The sequence below is a fragment of the Aphis gossypii genome, chromosome 2 (genome assembly GCF_020184175.1).
Source record: "Aphis gossypii isolate Hap1 chromosome 2, ASM2018417v2, whole genome shotgun sequence".
Lineage (NCBI taxonomy): Eukaryota > Metazoa > Arthropoda > Insecta > Hemiptera > Aphididae > Aphis > Aphis gossypii.
The window spans coordinates 86428929-86447731 of NC_065531.1; the positions used below are offsets into that span (position 1 = coordinate 86428929).

Below are 18803 nucleotides of genomic sequence, written 5' to 3' on the forward strand. Positions count from 1 at the left end.
CCAACACAGTGCATACATATTTGATAAAAATAATGTCACGGATTTATGGGTGTGTGGTACATTGTTACAAGGAGGACGTGCGTAATGAAACTTTAGAAGATCAAATAACGGTCATTATGTTAGGCAGCGTTCACTCAACGTGGATCATGTATACAAATACAATTGTATTTATGTGTTATGTTATATTATGATTTCGTGACATTAGGTTTTATAAATTTAATAAACATTTAATTGTATTTTATGTAGGTCTTCGTTCGGCTTCATTTAGTTATTTATTTGTTTGAAAATTATAAAATATTGTAATTTATATCGTTTTATTGATAATATTTAATAAATATCGACTATATAGGTGTATATTATATACATATTACCACGACTGTCTTATGTTTATTCAATTATATTATTTTTTATTTGCTCAATGATAGTCTAGATTATCGAGTGTTGAGAATTTAAAAACTAAACTTACTTTGATGCAAATAATTTGGTAATTTACTAAATTATGTTAATAAGATGGAAAAACTGTACCATATATTACCATTTAGCTTATATTTAAATTGCAGTTAAGATAGTATAATAGTATAGATAAAATATAAAGTCGTACTTGAAGTTTTTTAGTATTTTAAAATATTAATATATAAATATATAAAATGATATTATATAAGTATAAATTAAGTAATTATGTATACTATACTCTAGTGTTTGTGTTTAAAATATATTTTTTTAGGTGATAAAAACATTCATAATGCCTATTTAATAGTTTAGGTACATTCGGTTAAATATTAGTATTATATAATACTAATCTAATATTATATTAGTATATTAGTTTATGTTATGTATATTATATTATTAGTATTTATCCGTCATATTATATTTCCATAATTTCCATAATAATATTACTTAGTTACCTATATTATAAATATTTACATTTTTTAAAAAATATATTAAGGTAAAAATAATAAAATTTGCCACCTTCTAGAGATTTCTCTAAATAATAAAACCTGCACACGTTATGTAACTAAGAAGAGAGATGGCAATAAATCGAATTGTAGGGGCTTGACCGAAATGACGGTAAAGCGACAGGCGCGTGAAATTTGGAACGAATCGTACCCCAGTCTTTTGCACAACGCGCGACCTCCCTACTCACCAATACTTGCGTTGACCGCATTTCTCTTAGAAAGTATTTTACATGTCGCATTTATTTGCCCTCTTATCAAATAGTTAACCTCTAGCTGACTCAAATAAACATATTATGTGTATTTGTTTAATATGTTTGTTTAAAGGAAATATAAATATGTATGAATAACGTGTAATATATATAAGTATGAGTAGTATGACATATTATAATGATTTCTGAGGATATCAATATAATGTATGTCAATGTGTCATTTCTTATCATTTCTTATCATTTGTTCATAAATTATTAATTATCATGATTTATTAGATACATTAATATGTCTATATGGAATATGGATACAGTATAGTGATAGTATATAAATAAACTGTATATAATTGTGTTAAAAATGAATACTTTTTTTAGTAAATTTAAAAAAAAATTAACAACAAATTAAGTTTTTGATATAATATATTTTATTTTATTTATTTGTGTGAATGCTATTCCATTAATAAATTGGTAAACTAGTTGATAATATTGTGTTGTGTGTATATTATTAAATTATACATTTTTATTGTTTATTTTAACCAATAATTTATTTGTAATTATATATCATATATAGTGTAACTATAAAACTTCCTTAATTTTTTATTTATACTGCAGTAGCGAAGTATCTACATATATTTTTAAAGATATCGATCTAACCTGAAATTGAGCAATATAGCATGCAAGTAAGACAAATGATTTGAATAATCGTAAATTACACTGCTTAGTCCGATGGAAAATGTAGAATAATGGTGCCCCGTTTAGAGTATTTGTGTCGGGTCGGCCAGGTGCTCTATACCATAAGTCAATGATGACCTCGTTCTCGAAACCGGTGTTAACTAGGTCCGTCTTTCTGTCGAGACACCCACAGCCCTTTTACTTTGTCTGCATTTATTGTGCCCCATAAACATCATTGGGTTTTGCAAATAAATAAAACATATAGCACTAAGCCATTAACGGGAAGTTTATAAGAATGGGTATTAATTTAAAAAAATAAAAACTTTTTGATGTAATGATTATGTAACAGTAGTTATGTAGTTTTATTTTATTAATTTTTTATATATAAGGCTGATCAAAACGTACTTTTTCTAATTTCTTTGTAACAAAGACTAACATCAATTATTTTTATGATTTTCTTTTTCATAAAAAATATATATCTATAAAATAATAATTGACAAATCAGGTTAGTGTTAGCTATAATATATTTCCTGGTGTCATTAAATATCTTAAAATTTATTTTTACAGGATGATTAATTTTTCTTTGACTTTCGAAAAATAATTGGAGAAAATGCGTGGTTAAATTTTTTTTTGTGCACCTGTCTTTTAAATATATAACCGTTATTTCGGTAGACGTTTGAATAAATTCTAAGTAATAAAACTGTCTATGTAGGTTTTTTTTATTTTGTTCGTCCTTAAGACAACAAAGAGTGGACGGTCGTTGTGTATGACTGGACCCTAATAATGTGCCGAGGTCATACGGGTCAGAGCAGCTGCTATAAAAGAAGGCTTCAGACGTTCTAAATCATCCGTTGTATGTGGTGGCCTTTGATGAGAAGGATATAATATATTTTATTGTTGCCAGGTCAAATTATTGAATACTTTTGTAGCTTCATTTTTAATAACACTTATTTATAAATTATGTAGATATTGTACAGATTTTTATAATAAATTTTGCTTATATTTTTTTGATAGAAAAATTAAATATCTTAATAACTTATTTTATAATCACTGTGTACTTATGCACTATGCACTATGATTTAATTCAGATATATAACTTATAGGTAAGTTGTTATTATAGGTTCGTTTGACTTTGTTTATACTTAATTAACACAAAACAAATTTTCTTCAGTATTTTAGGATGCAAATAACTCGTTTTCAATTGACATAAATTAATTAATTCTTCAATTTATGTATTTAAATTAACTATCTATAGAATTTATATATTTTGTTGGTATATTCATTATTCAGCTAGTCAAGGTACTGATAATTTTTTAATTTTAACTCCTACAAAGCACCAATTACTAAATATCACACATCGTTGTAGAATAAATGCTTTCATGATTCATCAAATAGAATCTAAAAAATGATAAAAGTTACGAGTCAATTTTAAAATAAGTCTGCGTTTTTCGTAGGTATTTGAATTTGTAATTTTTTTATCCATAAAAATAAACTAAGTATAGATATGTCTTAGGTAAATGAAACTCAATTTAAAAACTTTTTTCTAATACTATTTTGTATAATTTTCTTATATAATGTTAAGTAACATCCTAATATTAGGATACAATTCTTATAATTTAAAATCTTGTTTTACTACTACCTATTTTATGTTCCTATTAGGTTACTACCTATTAGTTTTACACTGTATATAATATATATATTATATTATATTATTCCATTATACGATAATTTTAAAAAATTGGACATATTTATGCTCATTGTTTTTAATATTTTAATTTTTTGGTGTTTTGTAAGTAACATTATATAATAAGCTACTTTCAAAATTAAAATATTTAGAAACTTGTGTGAAATTGTTTATTATACATTCTTATGTTTTTTTTTTTTTAAATAATTGTATAATAGTTCAATATGGAGACAGAATTAGAGAGTCTCCATAGATATTTTATTTAACTTTAACTTAAATACTGACTTGTAATCAATAATTCCTATAGTAACCAATTTTTCTATAGATTTTTGTATAGCTTAGTCAGGAATGACAAAATTTACTGTTGTTTCTTTTTTAGTTTTATTATATTAGCTATAGTGTCTTTAAAGTATTTTATATATTTTAAATAATTTTTGTATTTATTTATATTGAGATCTTATACAGTACCCACCTATTCTAACATCAAGAAATTGCTTCAAATAATCTTAGGTACATACCCACCCTTTTGGTTGGTGATATACCATACCTACATATATTATAAATGGTGATTAAATAATAATCCTATTCGAATTTAAGTATTTAACTTAACTAAATTTCTCCTTAGTACAAATATTAGCTTAAATATTTAAATTTTTTATTTGCTTTTATTACTATATTTATAACTACAAACTGAAAACTACTTATATATATATAATAATTTTGAATTAGATTAATAAAATAGTGTAAATTCGTAAATGTTTAAAAATAATGTATTATTTACTTTTGATTAAATTATGTACTATTATACTATTTTATAAATTTAATCATTTTTTAAAACATATCTGGCAAGGTAACAAACTATTAACTTTATTAGATATTTTATTTCTGGGTCACATTGCAGTATACATACAGTATATATGACTAAGATGTTTGTGGTTGTATGTTTTTATAACTCATATTATCATATTTGATAAAAATACCACATAATTACTTATTATAATATTGTGCATTACATTTTTTTATTTCTGAAATGTGTTTTAGATTCTGTGTGGATCGGTGGTCGACTGATTGTATTGGTTTTACATCGATATACAACATGTTTTTTTTTGTCTGCCGTAGTGCAGTTCATGTTTTATAGTAAAAATAATTCTTCGATTTTTAACTTTGAGGATTGTTTCTGCCGTTTCTGGTAAAAATTTGGTTCTAGACTTTAGTTGATACTTTTAGGGAATAAAAACACTTGAAAAAAGATTTCAAAATTATTGGTTGAAACGGGTATTAACCTAAACTAGTTTTTAACAACATAGAAATGTTATAATTCAGAAATAAATAACTATTTAGAGACATAAAATGTACACTAAATATTCATATTAGCATTAACTAAACACTATGTAACTTTCAAAATTATTTTTGTTCTTTTCGTATTGTATGTAGATATTTGGTTTAGTTTTATTTTCAATGTTTGATAAAATATCACAAAAAATGTCCAAATTATGCTGTAATTTAAGATTTATAAATTAATAAAATTGTTTATAGTATTATCTAAAATTTGAAAATTTAATTCAAGATAATTTGTTGTTTTTGAAAAAAAAAAATAAAAAAGTTAGCGTAATGTCACATTAATTTTTATTAGTGTCAAAAGTTAACATTTTGGACGATTTCGAAATTTAGGGTTTTTAAATATGTATAATAATAATTTTATTTATTTTGATGAAATTCAAAAAAATATTATTCATGCAGTGATTTAAAATTTTTCGCAATTACCTACGTGTTTTATTATTTACTTCTCAATGTAATTTTAAAGCTATATCTAGATAAATGCTACCGCTATTTCTATTAGGGATTAACCTATTTACATTTTTGTACGATTAGTATGTGTTGACTTACAAGTTATTAACTGCTAGTATTATTAAAATAAATAATAATTAAAATATGCAATTTTTACCAAAAATTATAGTTATGTTTATTTGAATAATAGCTATATAATTACTAATTGCAATTTACATTTTTTATAAAATATTCATAAAAATATAGACTTAAAACCGTCTTCGCAAAGAATCGTTGTTCATTGTATATAATAATTTATCATAGAATTCATATTTAACACACCCGTTATAGTGACCTACTCAATAACGAGGTATATACTCAATATTTTGTATACAGCATAGCGACTTCCCGTTTTTTATTATAATTATTCTTTTTAAATTTCTTTTACGGCCGTGGTATGAGTGTTGTAATTATTTCAAATTATATCATCTCAATTTAATCTCTATGAATCTATGCCAATAACATAAAATAATATACCTATTTCTTATCTTGTGAAAGTTGTGTATTTATGTAGATTATTTTGTATTAGTCTTTTATTTTACTATAATATTATATTTATATTTTATTTAATGATTAAATACAATTATATGTATAAGCTTAGTATATTATTTTTTAAACTATATAATAATATGATGTATTCGATTAGACATTAGAACATGGTGAGAATTTTTGTAAAAAATAGATTTTTTATGCTTTTATCTATATATTTATATAGTATAGATGGTAAACCTAATAAATGTATTGTAATTGTATTTAATATTGATAGATACGTATTACTATTTGTTACGGTTTTAAAGATTTTATGAATTATCGAATTGAATTCAGTTAAAATAACCTTATGACGTTTTATATTCATAAGTTTTACTTATGGAAATTTTAATAGTTACTAATTTAAATAATATAATATATTATAAACCTATATATTTGTTTGAAATGGTAGTTGGGACTAAAACATAGTATGGACAATAATAAGATAGTATGTGATTGCAATCTTTTTGGTAGTATAATCGTGTACTAAAAATCAGTTAATTATGTTAAAAGCAAAGAAGCTGTAATGTCTTTAATTAGAGCTCAAATAAGTGGTGTAAAGAATTTCATGTATTGGTGTGGATAACGAGTAAGACAGACTTGAAGGAGAGAGGGAATGAAAGAGATGAACACATAAGAGTGAAAGTGAATTTGGATGTCTTTTTCCCATCAGCTAACGGCGTTGAAATGACTGGTCTGGTCTAATGCACAATAAGAAAGACTTATAAACGCTAAACACGAGGCTAACAATAAAGACGATCGAACTTTACAAGGACTTCATTATAACACGTGGCGGGAATGAAACACGTGGCAATAGTTTTCTATTTCATGCATATTGTTATTTTTACGCTATTACCTACTATTATAAAGTATAGATAGGTTTTATACAGTTAAAACTTATTAAATTATTTGTTTTTAATTTATATACATAATAGTTTGATGAAAAAATCTATAATATTATATCCTTATTTTTACAGAATCTATTTCTTAATCAGGATTAGTAATTAACTAATAACATGTACTGTATTAGGTGTGATTTTAGAAATTAATTATTTATTACTGTTATTTCCATTACTTAATAGCATTCCATGTATATAATTCGTTTATAAAAGGTGAAACTTTTTTTTGAATTTTTTTAGCAGTTTTTGGTAATTTTATTTATTATTATTGCATATATTAAAACATGGTTCGAACCTTTAGTGTAAGTTAGTAAAATCAAAATATTATACCAAAAAATGTTGTTTTCATAATGTTTAAATTGATAGCCTTTGATATTTTTCATCCGTAGCAAATATCAATGGTTTTATTTTTGAGTGCAATGATATATAAATAATTTACTCTAAAAGATAAAGGATTAGCCCTCTGAAATATAAATAAATTTATATATATAATTATTTAAATTTAAGCAGCATTGAAATTTGCAATACAATTATTTGTTGATCTAGTTGATACTCAAAATATATTTAAGTAGATATATAGCTCTAGTTCTGCACTTTCTCCAATATGGCGTTTGTTCGTTGTAACTTTCTTGAAAATGTAAATAATTTGTTAATCAACATGACCAAAGTCCGAATATTCCGTTATGCATACATTCTATTCTTATTATAAGCTTTGGGGAGGGAAAGGCTTTATGTTTTTTTTGTCTTTGATTTTGTGAAAGCCGAGCCCGTTGACGCAGCTTTCGAAATTAAAAGAAAGGCGGCCAGGGCAGATGTTACGAAATACCCGGCAGTGAGTACACCAAACCGCCACCGCCGACGCCCGATGGATAGGTAGGTACACACCAGAGAGAGTTCTGGCGCACACGTTACCCAGCATCTAGGTTAGAATAATGCGGTTAAACTTCCGCCTCCATCAACGCCGAACAAAATCGCAACAATAGATGAAAATAAATAGCTGTTCGCGCATTATTTGAGCAGAACATGATTTTCACATTGCATTGCCGTGCTCAATTCTGTGTCTATCTTTAGTAAACACACTTCCTTTTAAATTGCCATAATTTTTATCGTTCTTTATCTTTATCTATTTACCTTGTCATTTCCATTAAAATGATTAGTGTGTTTCATTCTGGGGTCATGCAGAAATATTATTTCGAGTATAAACATTTCTAATAATATAATAAGTCATTTTTACATGCCTAATAATATGTATAGGAGTATTATACAGGACTATTAACTACATATAAACTGTATAAGCTATTATTTAAAAAAAAAACTAGTTTTATCTTTAACAACTAAAATATCAAATGCACATCTTTGTTGTCAGATTAAATTGATAAAAAATTAACTGGATTCAATAACTATTTGAAATGAAAATATGTCATCGTATATTGTATATAATATGGTATACCTAAATATATATATATATAATATGCACGACGCACGTATATAGGTAGTAGGTACCATTGAAAACAAGTCGTTATAAAATATTATAGAACATTGATATTTTCATGATTATATACATTTGACCCAAGGTACGTAGGATGTCTCGATATTGTGTTGATGAACACCACATAATATGATGGTAGTAGGTATCAATTGTGTTTCATTGTAATGAATGTTATGGCTTTCTAGATAAACATAATTTTATGTTATATATTAAGCATGATAACAACTGCAGTGTACTATAGTTTTTGTTTTCAATAGTGACTCACATATTATGTTTATAAAATATAGGGATATATTATTATATATAATATATAATATATATATATATATATAACGGATGTATATCTGTTATACTAACAAGCTCTTCGATACGCCCACCATATTTTTAGTGGCCTGAAAGCGTTCGGGTGAATGGGAAAGTCGAGAAAACGTCCGATTTCTACAGGCAGCTTCATTTCTGGCGTTATTATCGTAACACTATGGTACATTTCTCTGTAAAATATATGTATGAAACTCTCACCAACTATCATTGTTGTACAATATATTTCTCTATTAGAAAGCAATCATTCAAAATTATATATTAATTGACCTTTCGATATCTTTATACATACTTCAAAATTTTTAAGGTATAGTAATTAAGTTATTTAATAATTTTATAAGGTATGTAAAGTATTGTGCTTAGGATAAAATAGGTAGATCGTAATAAATAAAATCATTTTTATTAAAATTTGTTTAATCTCAATAGTAAGTTATGATCGCTTGATTTGAGTTTTAAAAAAATTATTGCAACTAATAAATACGCAGTTATTAATATATTTGTAACAACCAGTCCTTGACAATTTACCTTATCAATTGTAGTATACAGGCCATCCAATAATATAACTATCAATATTAAGATCACTTGTAATTTAATCGCCAAATAATAAATTTGATTAAATAATATATAATATAATTTAACCCAATTATTATTCAGTTTTGATTATTTTATACGTTAGATAAACTTTATTAAAATGATAAAAATAAAAGTTGTAATGCTACAATTGTATTCCAATTATTGAAATATGATCTATTTTAAATTTTATTTGTATTATTTACAAGACTAAAATATAAAATTAAATAAGAATAATATTATTATTAATGTTTTTAAGTATAAATTACTGTAATTGTAGGTAATTAACTGTTCTTCTTATTATGGAATATTTTTCAATTTGTATTTAGATATTAGAAATTTAGAAAAGAATAAGTAAATTTAAACGTTACATAATATTATAAATTACAATCAATTCTATATTGTATAAGTTTGATATAATATATTAAGAAAATATTCGAAGAATTCAATATTTAGAAACCAAGGAAATGTAGTATAATTGTTTTCTAATGAGAAGGTCTATTAAATTATAATTAAAAAGGTTGTATAATTAATTTAACATTAAAAAATGATCTTTATGATTAAGTCTATTAATTTTAAGCATACGTTAGTATTTTATTATTCATAATTATTTATTTGATGTTTGGATGTTTAAAATATAAAACAAATTTAGTATATATTTTTATTTATTAAATGTGATAATGAAGTTTAAATCAAAGTCTAAGTTTGGTTATTGGTCGCCTTCTTATTTATAGCCCTGAGAATAATCTATCTGAAAATAAATGTATGTAGAGTATATAGGTAGGAGTATATAATATGTATAATATTGGAAAGTGTTTGTCCCCGTAGCAGCAGGAAACACCTTCAACCTTCATAATATGTTTAACTCTTCCTCGGTTTGGAGGTCTCTTTAGTTATCTGTGTTTATTATAGCATAATAAATCTCTCTAGGCCACTTTCTAAGGATTTAAAACAATATAACTATACATCTTAAACATTAACAAAAGTACAAATGGCTTTAGTAAATTTTCTGTATTATAACAACTAAAACGCTTTCCAACCTAAACAACACTATATATAATATCATCTCAACACATTTTTATAATATTGTCATACTAGAAAAAAATAAATAGTTTTATCGATTTTGAACCTATAACAAAATATGTAGTACTTAAAACTTAACAAACATATTGTAGTATCGCATATGTTGCATTTGCAGCTATAAAATATTATGTTTGCGAGAAACCTTGACCTAGTTACTAAATTATAATTTGGACCACATGTGCTCCATTTTTTTAATGGAAAATCAAAAAAAAATTGATGACTTAAACTTTTTTATGTAAACGCATATACATATAAACACATATATACTTATTAACATATATTTATACCTACAATTATGTAATATATATAACTATATAAGCTTCAACGTAATAATTAATGTAAGTGTTTTATTTTTTACAGAACACTACTAGATTTTGATTTGACATTTATCTCCCCATCATGTCGTAAGTCGTAATGTTTTATTTAACTTGTATTTTAATAGTAAACTTATTAAAGTATTTTTAATGTACATCTTAACAGTTTATACTCTTGAAAATAAACAATCTTATACTAATATATAAATAATTTAACTTCATGATTGATTTTAAAGTCTAAAAATGTATCAAAATTACCAGATTTTATTAAAATGTTCTTTATTCATTTTTTTAACCTAATTTTTTATTGCTAAACAATGCTATGTTTCTGGTTCGAGTAGTATTATAGTTGATTTAACATTAGCACGCGTAACCGTTGTTACGTAAGTACTCGTGAAATTGTGTCGATCTCTTTTGGAGAAAGAGACAGGTGAAAGGGGTCTGAAGTTTTTCTTTTGAATTTTTTTTTTCAGGTACTTTCACAGGGTGCTTAAATCTAAGATAACATTTTCTCTGTTTCCTGAGTATTGACTTGACATTTGAAATATTTATTTTTAAGTAGGGTTTTAAAATGTTATTCGTTGTGTATATATTGAATAATTTGTATTATATAGTTAAAACCATGATTGAGCATTATAATAGTACAGTATTTGAAACTAATTGATATTAACTGTCTACGTAATTAAATTATCATGTAATATATGGCGTGTTTTCAAAAATATTATCCTTCACTAGTGCTATATGCTTTTTTGCTATTATTATAAGCCATAAAACTTAACTACGAATCATTAAAAATAAAAATGATAAAGAGCCTGTTGTACAGACGTGCCAAGGACTCTGTGGTATCAGTAGAAGAGTTGACGTTTCTGACATCATATCAGGGCCAGACCGATAAAATAACGTTGAAAATATCTGTGTAATACTTAGTACTTTGGTAAGTACTTACCATAATAAAGTATAATTTTTTAAAAGTTTTAGATAAACATTTTATGGTGTTAAAAAATAAAATATTATATCCCAATAACTTATTCTTGGTGATATATTTTGTTGTCCATGATATTGGACGTGCATCTTATTAATATTTTATATTTAAGAGATATAATTTTATTTATAATATTCAGTTGGGCAGTCACCTTCGAAAAAAAAAAAAAAAAATAGTAATCGCGTTTCACGTACGTAGTTTATGTTTATCTCTGTAATTATGTTATCACTTATAGACTTTTCAAGTTTCTAGTAAAAAAAAATAGGTTGTAGTATAATAATTTAACGTATACCACTTTGTAATAAAAAACAATTTAAAGTTTTTTTTTTTAATTGCTTAAGATGTATGATCACCTCCTCAATTGATATTTTAATCCATTTATGACTCTGAATAATTCATAATGTGAATAATATTTTAGAAATTTGAATAATATACTTAAATAGTTATAATTTTATTTTTTGTTGTGATCTTATACTGAGTAAATAATAAATATACTAAGCTATACTAATTAAATTATAAATTAACATATTTTTTCTAATTTTCTCCATTCTAAACGTGATATGTCGATGATACATTATAGTATAGGAGGTTAACATTATGGCTGGCAGCTGCGTTAAAATTAGCAGGTCCGGAATCAGCCGTCGGTGATCTGTGCCACCGCCCGTTCTAACCTAGAATTCTAAATATTATTATTGTTTAAATATACGATGATTTGTGCAAAGCGTCCTCGTTTAATAGTAGCCGGGTTACCGAGACAATAAGGTGTCCAACTTCGAAATTTTTCATAAAAGAGGCAGAAATTATTGAAAATAAGAAAATAATGTAAAATTATATTATTTTTTTTCAAAAATAATTTGCCTTTAAAACTACACATTTTAAAATTTAAAGCTTAAATTACTTTTTAACGAATATAATATAAAATATGTTTAATGGTGTGTTTTATAAAAATTAGTTTAGATCTTAGTATTTTATCAGTCAATAAAATATGAAGATTGATTTTAGTATTAAATACATCATGGATATTGTATATTATTATATATTGTATAATATAATACATGTCTTACGAGAATATATATATTTAATATGTGGCGGGGTGTAATGGAATTTCATTTCTAGCATTCATAGACATAAGATTTAATTTCTCTGACCTATATTTTTATTAGTCCAATATTATTATTAATTATCAATTAAGTGTTTCATGTTTAATAATAAATTAAAAGATAACGCTTTGCAATATTAAAGTAAATATCATGACCTAATGCAATATATTTAAAAAAAAAAACTAATTTACGTTTAATTGAATTTTATCTGTTTCATTAATCAAGTTTTAATAGTACAATATTTTCAGATGAACTAGAAAATATAATTTAAATAGCATAAATATTATTGTGTTACATTTCAATAATAGCGTAAGTTATTTATTAGAAATCTACATAATATATTTTAGGTTTTTTACAGAAAAAAAATCATGATATAGAAATAGCCACTATAGGTATATTTATTATTTATTCCAAAAAGAAACGACGTTTATGTTTTCACTTCAAAAATATTTTGTATTTGAATTTATAATTTATTTTTAGCAGCAGTTACACTCAGCTTAGATTGTCAATTTCCATAAAATTAGGTATAGCTTGTATAGGATTATTTTAAATATATAACCTGTGTTATATCATAACTTTTTTTAAATTTTATCGAATTAATTTTGCGACTTATTACATAATTATGATGCGTAAAGTCTATTTAGTATTTCTGGCAAGACAAATCTTTTGGCGCCTAAAATATTTCAAATTCTTTTCAAATAGGTGTCAATTGCTCATATACATTTTTAGTTTTAAAATTAAAAATCCATGCATATGGGTGTTATTCTCCAATTTTTTTTATACCTTTTGTATGAAAAGTTTTAAATAAGTTTTTGAATTATAGTATTTAAAATTTAAATTCTATATGCTTTTTAATTAGTACCTACATACTTAAGTAGTGCATTTGTTTTAAAAGCTAAACGCTTAAACTGTAAAAATCATAAAAACATGAATGTTTATTAACCTATAATACTATATTATTATTATATAACTTTACAAAATTATTGTACGCATTATAAATTATTATTGTATACCTTGTACGCACTGCTGATACTGTTCCCCTCTGAAAACACTAACCTCGTGCCTCTCGATGATATCCACTTCGTCTGTTTCATTCCGTTCCAGCCCGGTGTGGTGTCCGCTGGCTTGTGCGATTTTGTCCAAAAACGTGTCGTATTAGAATAGCCGGGGCAACGATTATCTTCGTTTAAATTATAATATTATTTCCAAACAAAATTTTTATTTTTTATTTATAATTTTTGTAACAGTGCCAAATGTTAAGTTTTTCATTTTAACTTAAAAAGTGAAAAAATATAGTGCAATATTCTCGAATTTTTTATACAAGTAGGTAAAGTGGCTGTGCCAAAAGTGGATTACTCAAAAGTTAAATTGAACATAAACATTGATACATGTTTTAGGATGGCTTTAGCAAGGTGAGTTTAGTTAATATTAATTTTTAGTTTGGAACATTAGGTACATTTTATTGCCATTTATTTTAGGTGCTATAGACTTTAATACTTTTATAATATATAATTACTTATACAAATCGTATACATGCATTTGCACAGCCCTCTAATTTTGACCACTATAATTAAAATATATTCATTTTAATTTATACAATTGACGTACTAGTATTCAACAAACACAATCAAGAGTTGTAATGATACAATGTCATAGCCAAGGTTGCCCTTGAGTCTCCTCAAATGTATATATAACGATCAACTTTTTTAAAGTAGTTTTTACACGTTTGATGATTTTAAAAAACAAAGTGATTGAACACGAAGTCTGAAAAGTACATTTATTAAAGTAATACTTCATTCCGAGGCAAATTTTTATTTATAATTATTGGCGCCTCTTACTTTGTTTATGACACATATTTATTGACTATATTAGGTACATTTTTTAGTTGGATAATGCTGTTTAAGTTTTATCATTTTGTATTTTATAATTAAAACTAACTGTTCGATTTAAAATATTAGACTAATGTCCTACCGCGCTTGTTAAAATGTCAAATATTGTACCTTATCAAAATATTTTGATTTTAGCTATTATTTTCATTTATAAATCGTTTAAAATATATTTTTACTAAATTAATATTTTATAACAATATATATTGATATTAAAAAGTTTTTAATTCTCTATATTGTTATTTTATCATTGATTTTCAAGTCTAAATAGTCATATTTTTATCAAAAATATAAAATTATTTATTTATTATTTATGTTGTACATTTTGCCTTTACTATTCATTTGAAAATGCATAGATTACAATATTAATAACATTGAAACATCTTTCATTTACAACTATGATAAACTTGGGTCGGAATCGCAATCATTATCAAGGTTACATATTGGCCTCTAATTTACGTCATACCATACGACCCCTTCCCACACATATAATTTGTAGGAAACATTTGAGATACACTAAAGACTAAATATTGCTTAAGTTTGTAAATTTCACAATATTCATAATAAACACGAGTATTTCTATCCGAGACGACGTATCTTGAAATCTGTACTAATGCATTATATTATTTACAAATTTAAATCTTTATTATGATTCGAATTTTTATTTTTTATTGGATCTAGTACATTATGTATCATATCTGCCGTAAGCTAGCAATAGTTTTTTTATGCCATGTAAAAGCTGTGGTGTTTTACAAAAAGTTTCATTCTCACGGGGTGGTACCTAAGAGAAGTACAATAATTCATTATTATTACGGAAACGAGGTCACGGCCGGATATAACACACCCTTTATAAAATATATTAAAAATATACGTTTTGTTAAAATGATCTTAATAGATTTCGTTATAAATATTTATCAAATCCTTTTTTAATTCACTAGTAATTTTCATCAATTTAATATTTATAACTATAATAATTATATTTGCTTAAGAAAAATTAAATTTTGTTAAAATATTTATGTTTTAATGTATTATTTAATTTTTACATTGGATTTTATTTATTAGTTTAGTTATACGAAATGAGATTAGTTATGATGAGGTTAAATTTAAACAGTGTCTGTCTGGAGGCCATTGAAGTTCGTTTGTCATAACTCATAAGTATTAATATTTTATTGTTTACTACACATGTTTCGTTTTAATTACATTATAGCTACAATTTATCGACGTGATCAAACAATAGTAGGTACCGTATAAATATTTTAAGGACTATTTCAAACTTCACAAATAAAAATCTGTATTCTATAAAATTAAATTGAATTTTGTTCTGTCAAATTGGTTGAGCAGAGGTTAGGCTATTGCAGGAAGAATTACACCTAGCAAGGACGACCGGTGCGTCCCAAGCAATGTCATCTTACTACAAGGCCGGTCTGTTACTAACAAACGAAAAATCTATGCTTATATATTTTATATACAAGGTGTTCAATCCTAATACTGAATTTAATCATTTTCGTCAATAGAAGTAATTCCAAAGTTTTCGAAATATACATTAATATATTTTAATTAACAAACATAAAAAGAATATCATATTATTTATTTAGATAATTATAACTTATATTTAATATAAATATTTTTGTTAGTTAGATGAATATTATAAGTAATTAAATAAGTGTATTTTCGAATTAATTATTACTAAATTCTAGTTTTCATATCTTATTAAATATTGTGTAAAAGAATATTATTCAAATCAATGGACATTTCAACTTCTATTATTTACAAAAATGTTAGTTGTTAAAGTACATATTGGATCTAAAGTGATAAGAATAATTTAATAATTAAAATTAATAATTTATTATTAAAAATATTATATATATATATATATATATAGCAAGTGAAACAAATATTAACAGCTTAATTATAAACAAAGATTTACACTATTAAAAATAAATCCTTGTCTTTCTGAAAATTTAAAGATTTTCATAGTTACTCGTATACATTTACTATTTTGAAAATTCCTTGTTATATTTGTTCATGCTATATATCTTTTGAATCTTAAAACTATTGTCACCATAATGTTTTTATGAAAATTATATTTCTATTTGTTATTACGTTTAACCATATAATTTTATGAATAGAACTAAAAACAGTACTTAACGGATTTTTATTTTATTTCTGACAAACAAAACATAGTTTTTAACGATGAACAATTGTGTTTCAAAATCGCAGCCCACATAAAATTCTTACCCAATCTTGGGTGTGTAGATTGATGAGGGCTGTACTGCTAAAGTATAGAAGGGACAAACGACCCTTTTGGGGTTGAACCCACCTAAATAATAATTCTGAACGTTGTGAAAATAAGCATATATAATATATATATATACATACTGCAGTTTTTGGTCCGATAGGGTTAGATGAAATAGTAGGAATTTTCATTATTGTATCGTTGGGGTAATACATGATGAATTTCTATTATTATGTATATCTTACTAAAGAAAATACTTATTTCTCTCGTAGTCATTTAATATCATATACTTAATTAAATTAGATACAAATTATAGTACATTTTTAAACGTCAATTAAATATTAACGAAATTAATTGTAAACAAAATCAAAATAACCCATCTTAAATACATTTGAAACCCAGTTTATTTGTTAAATATTTTTTTCGAATTATTAATTTACTTAAGAAATGCGTATAATTTTGTTAAAATAAATGGTTAAATGTTTTAATACAAGTATAAGAGTGTTGGAAATGTACCTACACATAACAACAATTATTGAATTTTGGATAAAAATTACTATTATATATGTATTTTATTTGTGTTGAAACCACTCCGTACATGTGGCACAAGGATCTGTCCTACTTATAGATCTCTGATTTGTCATCTGCTCGCAACACCCACACATTCAGATACTACTATATAATAATACGTCGGAACATTTTCCCTTATTCTTTTGAAAAAAATATCAGACGAGTAAGGGGATTTTTTCATTATTATTTTTCTTTTATGGCTTCAATTTTATAGTATTGTAGTATTCCAACTGCTCTGAGACTAACACATAAATTCACCTTTGGTACAAAAAAATATAAATTGAATAACTTGCTTTTGGGGATCAGATGAACCAAGCCACAGCAGGTAGTTGGTTACTTAATATGCATTCTTACATTCATATTTAGTATTAGAATTGCTTTCATTTCATACAGTTATGCGGGTATTATAACGTTGTTATACATAAATACGTAAGTTCCTCTACGATATTTTTTTTATAAATTATGAAATTTCATAGTACACAGACGCATTAAATGATAATTATTCTGTTGCTTTATTTAGGTAAATGATGATATGACCTAACTGTGGCTATTAATTTATTGTATTTTGTACTTGATAAAATATAATATATTTTGTTAGAAAAATTACTGGTATCTTGATTTTTATTAACTATTTATGTAAATCCAACGTAAAAATGTTATGTATGTTATATATATATTACAACTTATATAAATTATCACAAGTATTGTTGAGTTGAATAAATAAACGCTAGTTCTATAACTTATGTAAAATACATTAGAATTGTGACATTATATGATTTTCGAATTCATATTGAATATCGATAAGCAAATAATATTTCATTACAATTGAAAAATATAAAAATATTTCAAAATTATTTGTGTTAACTCCGTGTCATTTAATAATTAAATATTTTTATAATTTATATTAATATGTATATTTTTGTAAGGATGATAAATTATAAATTGTTCTTGGACTTTCATGTGAACAATTTTAATTAGGTACACCTGATTCAGGGTTTTTGAATCTTGCTTAGCTCTATTTCCGGAAGGTCGGACCTTTCTTCCGTTTGTCATACCCATATACATTCATATAATCTATTGAAATATTTCTGGCACTAATATCAACTTCAAAGATGCCAAAAAATACAATTACCTTTAATGATGTCCTAAATTATTAAAATGTATTAAATGTTTACGTTTACATCAAAAATAATTTTTAAAAATAGTGAAATATATTATAATATCCTACAATCTATTTTATAATATTTATCAACATTAATTATGTGGTGTGTATTTAAATTAATTTTAATTTTATATTCTAATTGTATCATATATTATGTACTTGTTTTTCTAAAGTTACTGTTTAAATGTTATTGTAATATTACAGGGGCTAAAAAGTATGAAGTAGTTGAATTTTTTCCAAGGATACAAAATAAATATAGCCCTGGATTCGTTTGTCTATTTATTTAGATTTACTACACACGCGATTTTATTTTATTCTATT

The 18803-nt window shown here is 24.6% G+C and overlaps 1 protein-coding gene across 4 annotated transcripts in view; it reads left to right on the forward strand.

The window, feature by feature from the left end:
• LOC114119681 (protein roadkill) overlaps positions 1 to 18803 on the forward strand; it is a 43735-nt gene that overhangs the window by 9863 nt on the left and 15069 nt on the right. For 2 of the 4 annotated variants that reach the window (XM_027981335.2, XM_027981353.2), the window contains exon 1: positions 13708 to 14040. The exons of 1 other annotated variant lie outside the window; for it this stretch is intronic. In XM_027981335.2, coding sequence (XP_027837136.2) covers positions 14027 to 14040 — 14 coding nt within the window. In that variant the 5' untranslated portion in view covers positions 13708 to 14026. Of the gene's footprint in view, positions 1 to 10592; positions 10637 to 13707; positions 14041 to 18803 lie in introns of those variants that run through there. One more of the 4 variants, XM_027981345.2, reaches the window with a different exon arrangement.